This window comes from Lepidochelys olivacea (assembly GCF_965140295.1).
Source record: "Lepidochelys olivacea isolate rLepOli2 genome assembly, chromosome: 2".
NCBI classification, from domain to species: Eukaryota; Metazoa; Chordata; order Testudines; family Cheloniidae; genus Lepidochelys; species Lepidochelys olivacea.
In genome coordinates this window covers 184,805,196-184,827,744 of record NC_140412.1, presented here as the reverse complement: position 1 = coordinate 184,827,744, position 22,549 = coordinate 184,805,196, and the positions used below count along the sequence as shown (strand labels likewise).

General features: G+C 41.4%; 1 protein-coding gene across 5 annotated transcripts in view; it reads right to left on the bottom strand.

Moving 5' to 3' along the window:
• The window catches only part of LRRFIP2 (LRR binding FLII interacting protein 2), a 140,746-nt gene that overhangs the window by 16,255 nt on the left and 101,942 nt on the right, over window positions 1–22,549 (bottom strand). For 3 of the 5 annotated variants that reach the window (XM_084620172.1, XM_084620168.1, XM_084620169.1), the window contains 6 exons: window positions 13,641–13,811; window positions 12,948–13,040; window positions 7,334–7,426; window positions 3,003–3,104; window positions 2,561–2,693; window positions 926–975 (listed from right to left, as the gene is read on the bottom strand). In XM_084620172.1, the coding sequence (XP_084476298.1) occupies window positions 926–975; window positions 2,561–2,693; window positions 3,003–3,104; window positions 7,334–7,426; window positions 12,948–13,040; window positions 13,641–13,811 (642 nt within the window). The remainder of the gene's footprint in view (window positions 1–925; window positions 976–2,560; window positions 2,694–3,002; window positions 3,105–7,333; window positions 7,427–12,947; window positions 13,041–13,640; window positions 13,812–22,549) is intronic. The other 2 variants (XM_084620170.1, XM_084620171.1) reach the window with 1 other exon arrangement.

The window sequence follows — 22,549 nt, the reverse complement described above, 5'->3', positions numbered from 1 at the left end:
TGGCTAGATCTATGTCCTGTGCAGCTATACTCCATGCCTTCCCCTAGACCACAAGTTCACAAATTGTGGTCTGTAGATTAGTAGTCTGTGGAACACCTGCTGGTGGTCCACTGGTCACTTGCAGGTCACCAACCACCTCCTCTTTTCTAGTTGCTAAACTGCATTAAAAGTTAATATTCATAATATTTTTCCTTTTAACTAACTGTAGTTATCACAAGAATATTGTGATGATGAATTGGAAGAATCACAACATGGGAGGACAGATTATCCATGAGACACTCTACGGTACGGAAAAAGTTTGAGTACTCTTGTCCTGGACAGATCTCTCAGAACACATAACGACCCTGGCTTCTGCTTTCTCTTGAGTCAGCCATACTGGTATTGTTCAAAAATGACTCCCAAACCTTGTTAGATTTTAGTAACTTCCAACTTCTTGTTTTTATAAAAAGAAATAAGAGAAAGAATGAATAAATAGCTACTTCATTTCATATAACCATCACTGATCAATGATGATCTGTAATTGTAAGATGCAAATGAGTCAATCATACAGCACAATGTTAGTATAAAAACGGAGAGGCAGGACGCACCCTCACAAAGATCCATATATACTTCCAATTAGGACCACTCAGAACAACCATAAGGGAAACAGCTTGAAGACCAACTTAGCTATTGCGTAAGACCAAGTTCATGCTGTTCAGGGCACCACAGAGAGGAGTTTAGTAGTTTCTGGCCGACCAAAGTTGGAAGTTTCATTAAAGCTAATATTTTCGTTTAGTTTGTTTTACCTACAGGTTTAGTAGCTTTTTATTTTTTATTAATGTACTAACTTTTTTTGGGGGGGGGGGCGGGGGAGAGACACACTTTTTTAAATCTAACTTATCTATCCCTTTACACAATATTTATGGGAAAAAAAACACTTCTCTACCTGTGACAATAATTCCTCTTTCTCCCCAGCCAGTTTTCGTAGCCGAACATCTAAAAGAACCAAAGAAGAAGATCTCAAAATCCAGACGGATTTAAAACCAAAAATTTAATGTTTTATTTTCATTAAGCTTAAAAATAAAAATATTTTTCAAATTTAGCAAAAGTTGTGAATTTAATGATGTGCTGAAAATGACCATTTGAGTTCCTATGGTTTATTGTACTTGCCTAAATGGTTGCAAACATCAATACTTCAAACACATCACTATATTCACAGCAACATGCAGTTCAAATATATCTTTGTAACATATAAAAAGCTAAGTATTTTCTTTACTTTTTAATATATAAAAAGTTTAGCAGCAATAAAGACATCTGAGTAAGGCAATTCCTAGTAGTTAATGAATGGTTGAGGGACTACTGGGGATAATTTATACATTTAACAAAACAAAACCATCTCCCACTTCCTAAAAATACTCACTTTAGTAAAAATACTCAAGACATGGCCAGTTACTGCTATAACCATTTTACCTGTATGTAAACATCCTTTTCCCAACCCTTTATTTCTGTCTTATCTTTCAGATTGCAAGCTCTTCAGGGAAGGGACTGTGCCTCCCTATGTTTGTAGAGTACCTATCATGTTGTGTTACTAGAATACAGACAGTAGCTGGGCTAATAGCCTAAACTGCAGCTAAAATAAATTAACTCATCCAGAAAAGATCATTAACCCCTTGAACATACCCTCCCACTCAGTCAGTAGTAAAATCAGAATAGGTCTGACAAGTTCTCAGTTTCTTAGAGAATTATTTTTAAAAATAATGTAAACAAACCAATAGTGCATCAGAACCACCAAGTATGAGTATTAACAATTCTTTCTGTCCATTTCAACATGACTGGGCAATATCAGGACTATTTATTAAATAAATGGTTTAAAACAAAAAACATGCAGTCTTCCATTTAAATTCGTATACTATGTGTACCAACATACAAGGATGTTTCCTTGTGTACTAAGTAATGAAAAAAACAAACAATAATTTGTGCAGTTTAGCTAGGAAAACAAAATTAACCAGGAGCCTGGGAACAGAACCCTAATTTTGTCCACATAGTAGTTTGACTGTGCTAACTGGAACTAAAGCAAACCTTTCTATTCTAAGCAATTAAGAGATACCATCAATTTGCATGAATACAAAAAGTATTTCAAAGGAAATGAGAAGACACAATATACACTCCTATTTCTTGTATACAGGACTTTTCACAAATGGGCTCTTTAAATAGTTCATGTTTTTAAAGAAACATTTATTTCTTAACAAAGAAAATAAGTGTTAATCAAAACACTTTACTAATTCTGCATTTTTATCCAACTATTTCCTAGTTTTCTTAGCTCACTCTAAAGTTACCTCAAAAACAATAAAATGGAGACTGGACCATGAGAATTAACCAACTGCAGATGCCCTCATCGCACCAACAAACAAATATGCTGTTAGGTTAGAGACAAGCATTCAGCTTGGCAATGGCACATTTCATAAGTAACGGAAATATCTTTGTGTAGCTCTGAAGTCACAATTTTGGATGTGAACACTGGGGGAAAACAAAAAATCCAGTAAAATCTTTGAAAGACAACATGTATTTAGTATATTTTTACCTAGTGGTCCTTCTCCTGCAGATTCCAAGACTTGAGCAGCTTCCTGCGATACAACTGCTATTGTACCAACCACTGGTTCATGGTTTACATCACCATTTGGAGTACCATCTGGGATTATAACTAACCCGTGTCTCTGAAAAAATAAAAGGAATTTCACTCATACAAAAGAAACCTTTTCTATCCAATTACATTTTACATTTTCAGAAGGTTTTCAACTTGACTGAAACAGTTACACCAAATGGAAATGTTCCATTTAACTTATGTGAGGATTGGGGGTTTTGGTCCATATTTGGACCAAGCAGCATTACTTATATCATTACCAGAATCAAACCTTTCTTGGGATGTACTGGAGTAGTAACATACTGCTTTCTGTTTTGTGTTGACTATGGTTGATCCCCCATTTCTGTATTTGTATTACTGTATACTACTGCTACTGACATACCTGTCCTGTCTTCATTGCTTCCTTCAGGTCAGCCAACTCATCTCTGAGCTCATCTCGCTCATGCTTAATGGAGTCAAAGTACTCTTTCTGTCTTTCTAGAGCCTGGGTACAGGCAGATAGCAAGAAAAAGAATGGCACAGAGAGAGAGCAATATGATAGGCAGCAGAGAGATTTTATACAATAAGGCAAGCAGCTGAATAAAAGTAAAGAAAGGAGAAGGGGAAATATTATGTGCAACTTCAATAGCTAACTTTTGCAGTCATATGTTTGCCTCAGTGCCGCATGCTGGTCTTGAAACAATCTTTACCTACAGTAGGCTTGGCAGACTCTATACAATCCAACCATTTGATTCATTACATTGTTTACCAAAATTAATACAGTCCTTCCAAATGTGTCCATTTTAAGGCAATCTCTGCATGGACTTTTCTGCATAGTATTTGTGTCTAGCTGAACTATCCTAGAAAACCCTCATAGTGGGAACAGCTTTGTGATGAGGTATTTTGACAAACGCTTTGGTTAAGTTTAATAAATACCTGCCTCTGGCTTTAAGAGAAACATCTATTTCAGTCCAAATATATATTTACTAACAATTGCATCCAGCCACTCAACAAGCCACCGCACTACTACTGAACAGTCAAGACTCCACATCCTTCTCACAGGCCAAAATGCTCGGGGATTTAATTAGTAGAGACTGTAGAATACCACATCCATTACACTAACTACTCTGACTTCTACAGGAGCACAGAGTAGAAATCTTACAATCAAAGTCTGTATATTTTAGTTCCTTTTATTAATTTCTTCTTATCTGCTTCTCTGTTACTTGCATAAATATTTTAGCCATTTGGTTACCAACAAACGTTTTTAGAAACACAAAACTAAGAAAAACTGGCACTAACGACACTACATTAACACAAAAGGGGTCACAACAGAAAACACAACAATCTCATACAGCTATGTGGCAACTATGTTACCCAGAGTTAACACAGACATTTTAGGCCAATTAGGCAGCACTCCAATATTCCATTTAAATTAATTACTACATGCACTATGAATAATCTTGACTATGCGACAACTGCATTATAAATAATCCCAAATAAGAGAGAACTGCACAAATGTAAACACACATTTGCCAAGAAAACTCATCTAACAAATGTTATGTCATGCATGAATCTTTAGGAATAGACTGATATAAAGGAAGAAATGAAGGTAAATAGCTTCACATTGTATTTTCTTCACTTCTCAAATTTACTACAATAGAACCTCAAAGTTACAAGCACCTCAGGAATGGAGGTTGTTCACAACTCTGAAATGTTCATAACTCTGACGAAAACATTACGGTGGTTCTTTCAAAAGTTTACAACTCAACATTGACTTAATACAGCTTTGAAACTTTACTATCTAGAAGAAAAATGCTGCCTTCCCTTTATTTTTTTAGTAGTTTACGTTTAACACAGTTCTGTATTACTGTAGGAGATCTTCGCTGCTGCCTGATCTGTGTACTTCCAGTTCCAAATGAGGTGTGGTTGACTGGTCAGTTTAACTCTGGTGTTCGTAACTCTGATGTTCTATTGGATGTTTTACTTTAAATTATTATTGATAGTTTCTAGGGAAAGCAATATTTTTCAATGCACTATGCTGTTCATTTATTTATTTCAACAGGAATAAATGAAACATGCAGCTGAACTGGATTTCATAGATGGAAAAATTAATTTTAAGCACTGCATACTAAAAATATAGGAGTAGTCTAGCAGCTACCCTCTGATGGATATAGAATATTTTAAGAAAATTCATTTTATTACTTATCTACTGTTTCCTCAGACACACTAGATTTCTACAACTAAAATTATAAACTTAAAGTCAAGCCCCTTATTTTTTAAACTCCATAAATGCTTTAATTAGGGCTTGAAAAGTTTACCTGATGCCTACTAGCTAGAGTGCCAAGTGCCAGCCATGCACTCAAAGCTACAATCCTTGCATTTTAAAGGAATAAACAACGTTTATTGTGTATGCTATTAAACTGTAAAATTATCAAATTGCTATTTAATATATATTTTTAAACATATCTTGTTACATATCTCAATTTAGTTATTCACATGTAAAAGAGTCCCTCAACATGGAGTTAGGGTTGTAGGCACTCTGCACTTTCCAGGACTCCTTGTAACTTACAGAACATGAGAGTTTAATTCCCAAAACCCAAATAACTGACAAAAACAGGAAATGCAGAGTTAAGGTTTCCTTGCACACATGGTATAAGAAGGTTATCATTGCAAGAAAAAAAGCCAAACACACAAATGTTGAAAGAGAGTTGTTACACTGCTCACACAACACAGGCACACAACCATAACTCTGCTTCCCTGCTACCCCGTGGGGTTGGCAATAAAAACTGGGAATATTCACTACCAAAACCTTTAGTAACAGAGGTAGGGTTGGTTGTATTTCACCTCACCCCCTGACCATATAACACCAAATTTGCAAAACTACTATTTCCAGTCCCTCTTACTGTCAAAATGTTTTTCAGGACAACTGAGCTCTGCAAGTGCATTGTAGAGCAATTTATTAAGTAAAAGTAGGTCACTTGGGAGGAGGAAACTTTGACTCAGAATTCCTTTGACCAAATATCCCAAAATTTGCCCCACAAAGTCTATCCCAGACCCTGATTTGGCATAGCTATTTTCAAGGCAATCTGTCTATGCAGGTACACTTTGAAGCGCTCTGAAAAGTAAAAGCAATTTATTGGGGGGAGCAGGGAGGGCAGGGAGGAGACTTATCTCAGGAGACCCTGAATAAATGACTAGATAAATAGTACCTCAGCCCTCAAACTGACATATTGAGTTTCAATTCTATCTGAATGTGTCTGAGAATTTGAGAGAACTTTGAAAAATAGACTTGAAACTGACATGCTGTTTCTATCCTGCTTGTGAACCAGATTTCTGGTTTGCATCATCTTTGCAAACAACTTCTTAGAACCAGAATAAAATTCTAATAACTTACAAAATATAGTGTATTGTACAGCTGCTCAAAGGAGTCCTTAAGATGGGATACAGTGAAAATTGACCAGTCTTGACAAATCCACTGGAGCTTATCATCAGGGAAGATGACAAAAAATAAAAGCTGAGACAAAGATGAAGCCATGGAAAATAAAGGGCTACAGGATCATAGGGGAGGCAAACAGAGAGGAAGAATGTTCGTTCTCCTTTACAAGTGGTAGGGTGGGGTTGGACTTCAATTTTATGAGACACAAAGGCTAAAAACTCTGTTTTTAAAAAAGTTACGGTTTAGATTCTGTAGAAGTTGATGTCACTGGTCTCTACCTCCATGTAGGCAAGTTTCATATTTGCCATGAATTGGTAGCTTTTTCAAGCCCTGGCTACAGGTAAAAAAAATATTCTTAAAAGTTAAGGGACTGTATGCATGACAAACTGAAGTCTTCTATTTAATAAGTTTAATTAATACAGTTCTATTTTATATAATGCCAATCACCATATTATTTAGGCCCTTCAAGCTACTCAGTCTTCTTTCCTCTTTTGTTTGTAATAAGCTTTACAGCATTTAAGCTATAGTATATTTTGTTTAATCTTTTATTCTTCACAGTGCTTTCAAAGTGAAAACCCTGGACTGCTTAAGTGAATGACAGACACATGGTATGTAATCACATTAAACACCTGCATGCTTCTGATGTATTGTGAGGCACATGGCCACAAAACCAATCCTGAGATGTGGGTATGACATATAGCTAGACTTCTTGAAAAAAATATGATTTTATAAGAGTCATTTTATTTAAAAATCAAATAAAACACTACTTTTTGGAATAGATGGCTAACACGTCGAAGTATTATGAGCGCTTAGATTTCTCCTTGCTTAATATAAAATGTATAACAAGTTGCTTAATGCATATATAATGCAGTAAATTCAGCATCCAAAATGAGTGTAGTAAGCCATTTTCAGAACTGAATAGGTGGTTATGTATTTTTCATTTTCTGCTTGAAGTATTAGGCACTGGCTCCTGCTAGATGTATGACAACTGACTAGATGGATCCTACATTTTTATCTTAGTATGGCCAAGCCTACGCTCTTAACCAATTTCTTGGAAGGATAAAATTGTAATTTATCCCTTTCACCCACTGTATATGTAAGTGAAATTCAGTAATATGAAGTGAAGCTCATTTCTTTGTTCCAGTGGGGAAGCTTATGTTACAAATATCAGATTGCAACTGTGTTTAAATGGCTAAAATGTACATGGCCTTCATTTCTTTGGACTGTCCAGAATCCTCTAACAATACCAGTCTATTTCTAAATCAATGATCCCTTTTCCCCCCATATTAGTTTCATACCCCAATTTTTTTATCTTTCCAATTAATTGTCTCCTGGAGGTCAAACACCTCTCTGGTTATGGAGTCTATTTTCTGCTGCATGCGTTGATTCTCCTGCAGTAAATGGGAGGAGGGAAAGAATAAAAGAGGAAAAAGACAGACTAGTAAAGGAAACAAACGGATAAAGGAAACTAAATAGTATAAAATCAATCAAAGAGTCTGTAAGGATGAGAATTTAAAAACATAGATGGCATCTTAGGCTAATATGACACCTTCCTTTTTCAATCACACAAGGATATTGTAATGTAACTAACTTTTTTTATACACTAATGTTATATGGAGTAGGCACTATATAAAATAACTTTTTGATAATGTATCAGCTGTATCTGTGCATTTCCATGATAGTTTCCACATAATTTGGAAGTAATATCCTTTCTAGAGAAAAAAATACCTTCATGATAGCTCTTCAGCAGAGTGGGTCAAGTATCACATGGACGTGACCTTTTTTAAAAGTTCCTTTCACTATGGACTGAAAAGTTATTCAGCTATTAAAGACGAGACTGGAACCACAGGCCTAGGCATAAATTAATGTAACCCCTTTTTATGTTAATTCTTATAAATTATGACAAATGCAATACGCTAAAGTTCAATGCCACAAAATTAAATTTAATTAAAATATAGCATTGATGCAAGATATTAGAAAAAAGTTAAAACACTGACTTTTACATTTCCTAGCCACTGACTTACCCTGGCAACCTCATTTACTGTAACAGAAAAAGGTATAAACGTTACAATTGTCCGATATCAAAATGTTTGCAATGTATTGGATGCTAGCTATAGAAAGTTGAGAACAACATCTGTACCAGTGCAAAACAAGTGTATTTTGGTTGTAATATATTTGGGAAAATGTAATTCATCCCAAGTCGGTGGTCGGGTATGCAGCAAACAGAATACAAACAGGATGATCAGGAAGAAAGAGCACGTTCCTTTGAAAAGGTGCATTATTTATGTATTCTGCTTTCAAAACATGGAAACTCTAGGACATAGTATCTCAGACTATGGATAAGTGTACTGAATCTTTTTTAGCACAGTCACACTGCAATATTTAGGGGTTATTTTTGGCCCAGTAAACTTAGAAAGTTAACCAAAACGCTGAAGTGTTGAAGGCAATACATGAACTCGTGTAAACATTTCAATTTCAGCTCGAGGTATTTGTATTACAACGGTGGTTTTCAACCTTTTTTCATTTGTGGACCCCTAAAATATTTCAAATGGAGATGTGGACCACTTTGGAAATCTTAGACAGTCTGCAGACCCCCAGGGTTCTGTGGACCACAGGTTGAAAACCATTATATTACAAAATATGTAGTAACACAGTAAACATATTAGACATTAATGCCCAAGAAAACAAAACCACAATTTCTAAAGTGATCTGTAAGAAATGTTGCAAAAAGTACTTCTGTAACTCAAAGAACCTTTTCTAACTTTTACACTTGTGTGTGTTGACAGAGTATTAGGTTTATCACCTCCTGTTATAAAATGGAAAACAAATAGAAAGAAGGAAAGGAAGAAAGAAAGAAGGAATTGTGTATTTAGACAAAATAAAGCATCCAGCAATGAAATGCTTGTCAACCAATTCTACGTAATGCACTACTGTGGTCAGAGGTGGCCTTAGCATTTTTGGTGGGTCTACTAAAATTTTTCTTAGGCCCTCAAAATATAACTGATCCCAATCTGTTAAAATCATGCCCCTCTATATGGGGCTAGCCTGAGGATTTTGGGGATGATTAGAGAGAATTCTTTGGTATCCCAACAAATCAACTCATTTTGCATCTGTGAATGGAGGAGGCGTCTGTGCCAAAACCAACTTCCTTCTGATCAAGAGAACCCCACTGGTGGTGTTGGGTTATGTGCATAATGCCAACATTTAGAAAAGTATTGAATGAATGCAATATTATTAATATGAAAGCAATGAATAACTGTCTAAATAAGCTGCAAGTGGGGGTGCCCTTTGGCCCCCATTTTGTGAAGTGTCCATGTGGATCTGATGAATATAAGCATTTATATGCTGTTGCACTTTACAAAAGTAATAATCCATACCCTGTGAGGCAGTTAAGTATTCCAGATAAAAAACCTCTACCAGAAAGGTTCCCAGCTAAGGCCACAGAGGGAGTAAGTGTCAGAATCAGGATTAGAATATGCAGGAGATCCTTGCTCTCGGTGCTTAGTCTACTACATGTTGAGAAAAGTCAGTTACAGTGTTCTTCGAGAGGTGTTGCTCATGTCCATTGTAGGTGTGTGTGCTCGCCACATGCACCGGTGACAGAAGTTTTTCCCTCAGTGGTATGCATAGGGGACCGGCTTTGGTGCTCTTTGGAGTGGCGCACATATGCTGTGGTATAAGGGGCACTGCCAGCAGAGTAGGCCTTTGCGGTGGGTGACCAGGGTGGCTGCCGTGGAATATTGATATGTGAAAGTAGGCATCCTTCAAATCCAGGACGACATACCAATCTCCTGGATCCAGAGAAGGAATGATGGAGGCCTGGGAGACCATGCGAAACTTCAACTTCTTAAGATACTTGTTGAGGCCTTGCAGGTCCAAAAGAGGGCAGAGACCACCCTGGGCCTTTGGAATGAGAAAATACCAGGAATAAAACCCTTTCCCTTTCTGAAGTGTGGGGACTTCCTCTATGGTCCCGACTTGCAGGAGAGCTTGTACCTCTTGGGCAAGAAGTCACTCCTGAGAAGGGTCCATGAAGAGGGATGGGGAAGAGGGGGTGGGAGGGAGGGATTTTCAATAAACTGTAGGATGTACCCCACTGCCACAGTCCTGAGGACCCAGCGGTCCATTGTTATTGCAGCTCAAGCGGGGAGGGAGGAAGGAAGGAAGGTGGTTGAAAAACAAAAGGAGGTTAGGATCTGTCTGTAGACTGGGATATCATCCTTGAGCGCACCTTCAAAACACCCGCTTGTTACCCTGGGGGTAGCAGGAAGAGCCCAACTGGGAGGCAGAGCTGAATTGTTGGCCTTGCCCTTCTTGTGATAGGGCTCTGGTCTGGCTCGACTGCTTGGTCTATGATGTTGTTGAGGTTTGAACCTCCTTCTAGCGGGGGCCGGTGTGTAGAGGCCTAGGAAGTATAGGGTAGCCCTAGAGTCCTTAAGCCCATGTAATTTTGTGTCTGTCTGTTCCACGAATAGGGCCAGGCCGCCAAAAGGGAGGTCTTGGAGCGAAAGCTGGGCCTCTGTCACCAACCCAGAGGACATCAGTCACGATGCCCACCTCATTGCTGCGGCCGAATCCGCCACATCAGAGGCGGCCTGGAGGGAAGCCCTTGCCACCATTTTCCCCTCACCAAGGATGGCAAGGGGCTCTAGTTTGGACTCCTCAGGCAATGAGCCTGCAAATTTGAAGATTGACTGCCAAACATTAAAATCATACCTCCTGAGTAGAGCCTGATGGTTTGCCACCCAGAGTTGGAGGCTGGCAGACGAGTAAACCTTTCTCCCAAATAGGTAAAGCCTCTTGCTGTCCTTATTTTTGGGAGCTGGGCCTGGTTGCCCTTATCAATCTTTTTCATTGGCCGCCAAGACCACTAGGGAGTTCGGGGCTGGGTTGGAGTACAATATTTGAACCGCTTCCTGGGGACATATTACTTCCTGTCCACCCGCTTGGAGATGGGTGGGAGGGAAGATAGGATTTGCCACCAAGCTTTTACAAGCTTTACCACTCCATCATACAAAGGGAGTGCCACTCTGGACAGGGCCACCACAGCCAAGATGTCAAACAGGCCATCAGTGGGTTCTGCCAACTCCTCTGCCTCTAACCCCAGGCTCACTGCCACCTTCTTTAGCAGCTCCTGGTGTGCCCTGGCATTGTCCTGTGGCACTATCTGTGATAGTCCCACCACTGCCTCATCTGGCGAGGATGGCGAGGGTGGGAGGAGAGGTGACCTCCACTGTGGCTGTGGGAGGCCCGGGGGCACCTTGCTCGGACCCTGCATCCAAATCCAGGAGCAGGCAGGAAACGGTAGCTGACCTTCTCTCTGACACCCCTGATAGAGAGCGTTGCATGAGGGTCCCTGGGAAAACCCCCATGGATTCCAGAATTGCCATGGGGTGGGGCACATTGGCCCTGGGCCATGCATCAGCTGGCGGCCCTGGGGGAACCTCCCCAGGCTTGGCTGAGGATATCTGGCCCGAGGGACCCAGTACCTCCAAAGAGGAGGAGAAGAAACAGTCTTGTCTCGGGGACCACCGCAGTGCCGACGTGGCCTCAAAGTCCTCTTCCTGCCTGCTTCCGTGATGCTTGTGGCAGGGGGATTGGTACTGAAGCTCTGGGTCCGAGCTGTCTGCTCGGGGCCTGGTGGCGGAGCTCAGTGGATCGGCAACAGGCATCCAGCAATTGACACCTAGAGATCTGTGTCAGTACTGAGTCAGATGATCAAGAGCAGGATGATGAGGAGTGCTGAGTCGACCCAGGTGATTGGTGCCGCGTGGTTTGGTGATCTATGCCTCAGCACCAGGGATCGGCCACACCGTAACTCCAATGGGGTCCTTTGCCCCAGAGAGTGATATTTCCTGTCCAGAGACCAGTGTCATTCTGAGAACCAGTGGTGCATTGTGGCCCTGTATCTGCCATTGGTGCCATCCCATGGGGAACTATTGCTTAGAGTCCTGCGAATAGGGCCAGGAACTTCAGTTGGTCTGGGCAGGTCAGAAGCGCCTCGCTGGGAATCGTCGCTTTGACGTCGACCGTCGCGGTTCTAGGGACCAATGCCGCACCGACAGGAACTGTGGTTCAGCTCCCAGTGCTGGCTTCCCCCTGGAGATGGCCACGTCTTGGCAAGGCATCAGGGACACCAGTAAAGACAAATGTCTTTTGCAGCCTGGAAGGCCTCCAGTGTGGACAGGACTTCCAGGTGCAGGGGATCTCTGCCATTACCTGGGGTGGGCAGTTGGTCCCTAGGAGGGCTCGTTGGTCTAGCTGGCAATGTCAGTGCCTGGCTGGGCTCTAGAGACTTACTGCCTCGCAAGGGCCTATCCTCTCCAGACTTTCCCTTTGCCATACAGAAGGTCAGGGAACGCCTCTCCCCAGGCGCTTCTTTTGCTTCTAAGCTGGTACAGGGGACTGGGACCGGCACCAGGAGGCCGGTGCACTATGCACCAATGCTGCCGTACTTGGTGCAGAGTCGGAGTTTGGCAGCTCAACTAGCCCAGTATCCCATCTTCCAGGTGCCCCAGAGGGAATGGACGGAATAGGTAATCATCCAGTGATCCACTCTCTGTCACCCATTCCCAGTTTCTGGCAAACAGAGGCTCAGGACACCATCCCTGCCCATCCTGGCTAATAGCCATTGATGGACCTAGCCTCCATGAATTTTTCTAGTTCTTTTTTGAACCCTGTTATAGTCTTGGCCTTCAGAGCATCCTCTGGCAAAGAGTTCCACAGGTTGACCGTGCGTGGTGTGAAGAAATACTTCCTTTTGTTTGTTTTAAATATGCTACCTATTAATTTCATTTGGTGACCCCTAGTTCTTGTGTTATGAGAAGGCGTAAACAACACTTCCTTATTTACTTTCTCCCTCACATATTTCCGTTAGTACAGCCATATGACTGACGTTGAATGTGTACAAACCTCTATTAGTTCATCTCTCTGACGAAGGCCCTCTTTAAGTTCATCCATCTTATGCTGTAGAATACTGCACGTGTGTTTCTGCCTTTCCAATTCCTATATTAAACAAATATCAGTTAAGCAGCACATGCTTTGTTGAGGGTTGGACACATACATTTTCAATATAAATTAAAATAAACATGAACATCAGTAAATAATAGTCTTAGCAATGATTTCCTGCCGCAGTTCAGACTCCTTAACAGTTAGAATATACAGGTTCAGGGTTTGAATAGTTTTCCAGACACTAAGTAGCTAAACCACTAAACCTACTAGCTGGGAATGTGGGCAACCCACCAACAAGGTGTAAGTGCAATGAGCTGGTGAGAAGCTCACCAGATTATTGAATCTGCACAATGCTCTTTTTGTATTATATTTTCTAGCTGGTGTTGAAAAATTTGGGGCCTGGACCTTTGTGAAAAGGAGAAATCTAAGTGACTGACAAAATCATGATTCCCTCCCAACACAGACACACACACTCTTACACTTACTTCAACAGAACATTCCGGGTCTTAATAATTTTCAATCATGATACGGCTTCTCTGTCATATCTGATTAAAATATAACCTCGCTATTCGAGGTAGCTACTGACCATAAGGCTCTATTTTCATTAAAAATTCAGTCTTGTATAATACAGTTTAATACACAAAATATCAGTACCTTTGACTTCTCTTCATTTTCCCTATAGAACTCTGCCATCTGCTCTTCCCTCTCCTCAATGACATCCTTTAGCGTATCCACTTGATAAATCAAATTGTTTTTCTCATTATCTAGCTGAGCATTGGAAACCATAGCTTTCTTATACTTCTCTTCAACTTCAGATAGAGAATCCTGCACAGATGTTAGAAACGTTAGCATTACTTTAACTGTTTGATGCTTCAGAATAAATGCTACATGTGAACATAATACTCAAGAGCTTACATTTGTTTTGAACTAAAATCATACCAACATTTTAATTTACTAAGTACTGTTTGAGGTCTTTCTTTAGAAATATAAATTAAATTATAGTAAGTTTCTATTATTTAGTTTATAGTGTTAATTGCACTGCAAAATTGTTGCAAAATGTATGCAACAAATTAAATAACTGTTCACCTGCATTTTTTCCTGCACCACCCCTGGAACTTAGAATCTTACTATTATGTCTAACTTTGGAAGATGTAGGAGCTATTTCCCCCTTAACTATACATTTTCTTTTTTCTGTCAGTTTGTGTCACAGCCACAACATTTGTTCAGTGTTTGCATGTGTAAATGTTTTTAGGAATTCAGTAAAATTACAAAGATGATAAGAGCTAATATGATTAACCAAATAAATCACCTAAAAGTATGAAAGAAAATCTCCCAATGATTAAGAGTGATTTTAACTAATAAGTTTATTTTGGCAGGTTAAAAAACCAGATACTTTAACACATCAACACCACCACAATCACTAAAATGTGCTTACTGTTTTATAGCTCAGAACTTAAGTTTTAATATGGCCACAGACATTTTAGTAATCATTCCATGTGGTTTTGGAGAAATCAGTGTTTAAAGAGAAGTTTTTGTGCCTCTAGCTGCTTAGCTCTTTTACCAGTTGTGGCATATGCATCTCATTTACTTTTTGGAGAACTCCACAGTTTTGATTCATATACTTGGTACTAATCTGTCTAAATAAGGTCTTTGGCTGAAGAGAAGGTGCATGTGCACAGTCTGCTATATACCTAGTCAACCACTCTTACCCAATTCTTCTCTGTCCTGAGGGTCAAATTGATCATGTAAACTCAATTTTCAAGCACAGTAGCAAAATGTCAACTATTCACATAATAGAGAAACTATTAGCCTACTTGTATCCTTGAAATATGCAGTGATCTCAATACAAGATAATTTTAAAGTGCAAAATCTCCGTATCATAGAATCATATACATTAGAGGTGGAAAAGACCTGTTAGATCATCAAATCCATCTTCTTGCCAGTGTAGGACTGTTCCCGTACTATACATTCTCTAGCGTTCTGTTGTCTATTTTTCAAAGTTGGAACTGATGGCATTTCCACCAATTCCACTTTCTGAAGGAGACTATTCCATAATCTAACACATTTTAATTATTGGGAAGCTGTTCCTTCTAGCCCAAATCTTCCTTTTCACAATTTCATCTAATTATGTCTACTCATACCTCCTCTTCCAACTTCTAGGATCCAGAAGCCCTGTGCTGGAGAAACACCATATCTCAAGCACCCTTCTCAGAACAAAAACTTCCAAATGCCATTCTGAATTAGAATGACAGTATTCGGAAGAAATTGGTATCTAGGGTCCCAGAATAATCGTGCATGGATAAATTCATAGATTAAATTTGCAGAACATGATGGTTTATGAGCATGATGAAAAAGCATTCATTTGTTCTATGTTTCACCAGAAAATAAAGGATATCTTCAAAGTGGAAGTCATACATATCAGAAAATGGAAAACCATAACAAATAAAAATTACAGGTACGGAAATGTTTCATGCGTCTCCATACTCTGGAAAGTAGCAAACAGTAACCAGAGATTAAAGTCAGGGTGGGACAAAGAAAAACCAATTAAAATATAGATAAAAGCTTTATACAACTATATACAAAGGAATTTCTAATTTTAGATTAAGAGTAGCATAAACACTTCTGTTGAGGTCACTATGACAATTCTGCAATGAATGGTGAAAGCATTAATTGTTGAAAACTAAGTGTCTGCCTTGCAGATCTCATCAACAGTAGCTCTTATTTCTTCTGTTTATGAAGTGGTTGTTTTTCTAGTTGAGCGTGCATTGAGTCCCTGACAGATACATTTATAAGCCTTAAAGTGTTTTTGTGCCCATGAAAAGAACATTAGTTTTATGTCATTCCTTAGTAAGATCAAATAAAGTTTTATGGCCCTTAGTATTTCCAAAGGATATATAGATGGGGGGTGGGGAGGAGGAAGAGAAGCTTAAATGGAAGTTAAAAGGAACAGACAGGAGTGACATACCTGCAAGCTGCAAGGAAACTTCTGAAAAACACAATAATAGAGGCTCACACAATATGTTTGCCCACCCCCCCACGGCAAAAGAAAAACACAGTAAGACGACCAACAACAAAAAAAAAGTACAAGAGGTGGCTAGAGATAAAGACATTTTAAAAAACTGGAAGTCAGATCCTACTGAGGAAAATACAAAGGATCGAACTCTGGCAAGTCAAGTGTAAAAATATAATTAGGCAGGTAAGAGTATGAAGACCAACTAGCAAAAGACAAAAACTAAGAGCAAAAGTGGTTAAGTGCATCAGAAGCAAGAAGCCCACCAAACTACCAGTGGAATCACAGGATAATTGAGATGCTAAAGGAGCACTCAAGGAAAACAGGTTGAGGAGAAGCAAAATGATTTCTTTGCATCAGTCTTCACTGCAGAGGATGTGAGGAAGGTTCCCACACCTGAGACCTTTTTTTAGGTGACAAATCTGAGGAACTGTCCAAGATTGAGGTATCAATAAAGATGATTTTGGAATAAACTGATAAATTAAACAGTAATAAGTCACCAGGACCAGATGTTATTTACAAAAGAGTTCTGAGTAACTCAAATATGAAATCACAGAACTACTAACTGTGGTATGTTACTTATTGCTTAAATCAGATGACTGATGATTAGTCAACATAATGCCGATTTTTAACGTGATCCTGGCAACTACAGGCCAGGAAGCCTAAACTTCAGTACCCAGGCAAATTGTTTGAAATTATAGTAAAGAATGATCAGAAACAGATTAACACAGTATACTGGGGAAGAGTCAACACGTAAAGGGAAATCATGCCTTGCCAAATCTATTAGAATTCTCTGAGGGTGTCAAATGTGGGGACCAGGGTGATATAATAAATACAGTATACTTGGTCTTTCAAAAAGCCTTTGACAAGGTCCCTCACCAAAGGCTCTTAGCAAAGTAGGCAGTCATGGGATAAGAGGGAAGGCCCTCTATAATGGATCAACAACAGGTTAAAAGATAGGAAACAAAGGGTAGGAACAAATGGTCAGTTTTCACCGTGGAGAGAACTAAATAGCAGGGTCCCCAAAGGATTCGTACTGGGACAAGTGCTGTTCAACATTCATAAATCACCTGGAAAAAGGGGTAAACAGTGAGGTAGCAACATTTCCAGATGACACTAAATTACTCAAGGTAGTTAAAATCCAAATCTGATTACAAAGAGTTACAAAGCGATCTCACAAAATTGGGTGACGGGGCAACAAAATGGCAGATGAAGTTAATTGGTGATAAATGCAAAAGTAATGCACATTGGAAAACATAATCCCAACTATAAATACAAAATGAAGGGATCTAAATTAGCTGTTACCACTCAAGATAGATAAGAGTGATTGCCAACAGTTCTCTGAAAACATCTGCTCAGTGTGCAGCAGCAGTCAAAAAAAGTAACAGAATATGAAGAATAAGAAAGAAAAATATCAAGGTCACTAAATAAATAAATGCTACGCCCATACCTTGAATAATGCATGCTCTTTGGTCACTCCATCTCAAAAGATGGACATTAAAATTGGAAAATAGTACTGAGAAGGGCAACAAAAATGATTAGGGGTACGGAACAGCTTCCATATGAGAAAAGATTCAAAAGACTGGGACTGTTCAGTTTTGAAAAGAAATGCCTAAGAGGGGATATCATAGAGGTCTATAAAATCATGAATGGTGTGGAGAAAGTGAATAGGGAAGCAGAATTTAACCCTTCACATAATACAAGAACCGGGAGTCACACCCATAGAAATTAACAGGCATAAAAGAAACATAAGTACTTCTCCACAAAACAAAGCCAATCTGTGGAACTCGCAATGAGGGGACGTTGCAAAGGCCAAAAGTATAACTGGCTTCAAAAAAGAATTGGATAAATTCATGGAGGAAAGGTCTATCAGTGGCTATTAGCCAAGATGATTAGGGACGCAATCCCATGCTTTGGGTGTCCCTAAACGTCTGACTGCCAGAAGATGGGACTGGATGACCAGGGATGGATCCCCTGATAATTGCTCTGTTCTGTTCATTCCCTCTGAACATCTCGCAGGACCACTGTCAGAAAACAGGATACCAGACTAGCTGGACCATTGGTCTGAACCAGTATGTTCTCATGTTAAAGTAGAAAGATATTCTATTGGGGACAAAAAACCACAAATATCTCTGGCAAAACCTGCAAGTACAGGTCTTTAATAAAAGGGATCCCTTTGTTCACGTATTTTTCTAGTTGAAGTGACTGCTGAAAAAAAGGGAAATTTTCTCATCATGAGGAAAAGGCAGGTGTCCAACAGAAAAAGACTTGGTGAGAGCTTGGAGGACAAAATTCAAATTCCACTGCGCAACAGGTTAATTTTTAGTTTCTGATGCCTTAGCCCTGGTCTACAGTAGGAGCTGAGGTCGAATTTAGCAGCGTTAAATCAATTTAACCCTGCACCCGTCCACACGACAAAGCCCTTTTTTCGACTTAAAGGGCTCTTAAAACCGATTTCCTTACTTCACCCCTGACAAGGGGATTAGCACTGAAATCGGCCTTGCGGGGTTGAATTTGGGGTACTGTGGACACAATTAGATGGTATTGGCCTCCAGAAGCTATCCCAGAGTGCTCCATTGTGACCGCTCTGGACAGCACTCTCAACTCAGATGCACTGGCCACGTAGACAGGAAAAGGTCTGCGAACTTTTGAATTTCCATTTCCTCTTTTGCCAGCATGGGAAGCTGCAGGTGAGTGAAGAGCTCATCAGCAGAGGTGACCATGATGGAGTCCCAGAATTGCAAAAGAGCTCCAGCATGGACTGAACGGGAGGTATGGGATCTGATCACTGTATGGGGAGAGGAATCCGTCCGATCAGAACTCCGTTCCAGTTTTCGAAATGCCAAAACATTCCTCAAAATCTCCCAGGACATGAAGGACAGAGGCCATAACAGGGACCCGAAGCAGTGCCGTGTGGAGCTGAGGCAAGCCTACCAGAAAACCAGAGAGGCGAACGGCCGCTCTGGGTCAGAGCCCCAAACATGCCGCTTCTATGATGAGCTGCATGCCATTTTAGGGGGTTCAGCCACCACTACCCTAGTTGTGTTGTTTGACTCCTTCAATGGAGATGGAGGCAACGCGGAACCAGATTTTGGGGACGAGGAAGATGAGGAGGAGGAGGTTGTAGATAGCTCACAGCAAGCAAGCGGAAAAACCGATTTTCCCGACAGCCAGAAACTGTTTCTCACCCTGGACCTGGAGCCAGTACCCCCTGAACCCACCCAAGGCTGCCTCCCGGACCCGCCAGGTGGAGAAGGGACCTCTGGTGAGTGTAACTTTTAAAATACTATACATGGTTTAAAAGCAAGCATGTTTAATAATTAATTTGCCCTGGCATTTGCGCCTCTCCTGGATGTGCTCCCAAAGCCTTTGCAAAAGGTTTCTGGGGAGGGCAGCCTTATTCCATCCACCATGGTAGGACACTTTACCACTCCAGGCCAGTAGCACGTACTCGGGAATTATTGTAGAACAAAGCATTGCAGTGTATGTTTGCTGGCGTTCAAACATCCATTCTTTATCTCTCTGTGTCATCCTCAGGAGAGTGATATCATTCATGGTCACCTGGTTGAAACAGGGTGCTTTTCTTAAGGGGACATTCAGAGGTGCCTGTTCCTGCTGGGCTGTTTGCCTGTGGCTGAACAGAAATGTTCCTCGCTGTTAACCACGGAGATGGGGGGAGGCAAAATGCGACCTTGGTACGAAAGCACATGTACTATGTGTGTAATGTTAACACCACAGTTTACCGTGAAAGAATGTACCCATTGTTCTATAAAATGTGTATTTTTAAATACCACTGTCCCTTTTGTTTTCTCTACCATCTGCATGTGTTTCGAGGATCACAGGATCTTCTCCTTCCCAGAGGCTAGTGAAGATTAGAAGGCAAAAAAAACGCACTCGCGATGAAATGTTCTCTGAGCTCAATCGGCTGTTGATTTCACGGAGGGAGCAAGGGAGCAAATGAATACAAAGCACATTTTGTCTATTTCTTGTTTTGATCCACTCCATCTATCTTTTACATCTTTGGCTGGCAGCAGATGGTGCAGTAGGACTGCAAGCCATCCACATCTCCTGGCTGCCCCGCAGAAGATGGTGCAATACGACTGCTAGCCATCCTCATCTCCTGCCTGTTCATGCTGTCCTCCCACACTGACAGAGCACAGACGAATGCATGGAGGCAGACAACGTCAGAGTGCAGGAAAGCACAAAATGACCGGGAGGAGAGTAAGTGGCGGGCTGAGGAGAGGGCTGAAGCTGAAAGGTGGCGGCAGCGTGATGAGAGGAGGAAGGATTCAATGCTGAGGCTGCTGGAGGATCAAACTGATGTGCTCCAGCATATGGTTGAGCTGCAGGAAAGGCAGCTAGACCACAGACCGCTGCTACAGCCCCTGTGTAACCAACCGCCCTCCTCCCCAAGTTCCATGGCCTCCTCACCCAGATGCCCAAGAACACGAGGGGGGGCAGGGGGGCCCTCCGGCCACCCAGCCACTCCACCCCAGAGGATTGCCCAAGCAACAGAAGGCTGGCATTCAATAAGTTTTAAACTTTTAAAGTGCTGTGTGGCCTTGTCCTTCCCTCCTCCAGCACCCCTCCTGGTGCTTCTCTCCTCCACCACCCCTCCTGGGCTACGTTGGTAGTTATCCCCCTATTTGTGTGATGAATTGATAAAGAATGCATGAATGTGAAGCAACAATGACTTTATTGCCTCTGCAAGCGGTGATCAAAGGGAGGAGAGGAGGGTGGTTAGCTTACAGGGAAGTAGAGTGAACAAAGGTGTGGGGGGTTTCATCAAGTAGAAACAAAACCTTCCACACCGTAGCCTGGCCAATCATGAAATTGGTTTTCAAAGCTTCTCTGATGCGCACCGCGCTCTTCTGTGCTCTTCTAACCGCCCTGGTGTCTGGCTGCACGTAACCAGCGGCCAGGCGATTTGCCTCAACTGCCCACCCCACCATAAACGTCTCCCCCTTACTCTCACAGATATTGTGGAGCGCACAGCAAACCGTAATAACAGTGGGAATATCACTGAGGTCTAACCGAGTCAGTAAACTGCGCCAGCATGCTTTTAAACGTCCAAATGCACATTTTACCACCATTCTGCACTTGCTCAGCCTGTAGTTGAACAGCTCCTGACTACTGTCCAAGCTGCCTGTGTACAGCTTCATGAGACACGGCATTAAGGGGTAGGCTGGGTCCCCAAGGATAACTATAGGCATTTCAACATCCCCAACAGTTATTTTCTGTTCTGGGAATAAAGTTCCTTCCTGCAGCTTTTGAAACAGACCAGAGTTCCTGAAGATGTGAGCGTCATGTTCCTTTCCCGGCCATCCCATGTTGATGTTGGTGAAATATCCCTTGTGATCCACCAGTGCTTGCAGCACCATTGAAAAGTACCCCTTGCGGTTTATTTACTCGCCGGCTTGGTGCTCCGGTGCCAAGATAGGGATATGGATTCCGTCTGTGGCCCCACCACAGTTAGGAAATCCCACTGGAGCAAAGCCATCCACTGTGACTTGCACATTTCCCAGGGTCACTACCCTTGATATCAGCAGATCTTTGATTGCGTTGGCTACTTGCATCACAGCAGCCCCCACAGCAAATTTGCCCACTCCAAATTGATTCCCAACTGACCGGTAGATGTCTGGCATTGCAAGCTTCCATAGGGCTATTGCCACTCGCTTCTCAACTGTGAGGGCTGCTCTCATCTTGGTATTCTTGTGCCTCAGGGTAGGGGAAAGCAAGTCACAAAGTTCCATGAAAGTGCCCTTATGCATGCGAAAGTTTCGCAGCCACTGGGAATCGTCCCAGACCTGGAACACTATGTGTCCCACCCGTCTGTGCTTGTTTCCCGGGCCCAGAATCAGTATTCCATGGCATGAACCTGCCCCATTAGCACCATGATGCGCACATTGCCAGGGTCCGTGCTTTGAGAGAAGTCTGTGTCCATGTCCTCATCACTCTTGTCACCGCGCTGATGTCGCCTACTCGCCCAGTTTTGCTTTGCCAGGTTCTTGTGCTGCATATACTGCTGGATAATATGCGTGGTGTTTAATGTGCTCCTAATTGCCAAAGTGATCTGAGCAGGCTCCATGCTTGCCGTGGTATGGCGTCTGCACAGAAAAAAGGCGCGGAACGATTGTCTGCCGTTGCCCTGACGGAGGGAGGGGTGACTGACGACATGGCTTACAGGGTTGGCTTACAGGGAATTAAAATCAACGAAGGGGGTGGCTTTACATCAAGGAGAAACAAAAACAACTGTCACACAGAATGGCCCCCTCACGGATTGAACTCAAAACCCTGGGTTTAGCAGGCCAATGGTCAACCCACTAAGCTATCCCTCCCTCTGTTATTTCAGGCAGGACTGAATCTCCATTAAAGTTTTCAAGGTGCCCTTGACAGACATCACCAAAACGATTGTCAGCTGTTGATTTCACGGAGGGAGCAAGGGAGCAAATTAATACAAAGCACATTTTGTCTATTTCTTGTTTTGATCCACTCCATCTATCTTTTACATCTTTGGCTGGCAGCAGATGGTGCAGTAGGACTGCAAGCCATC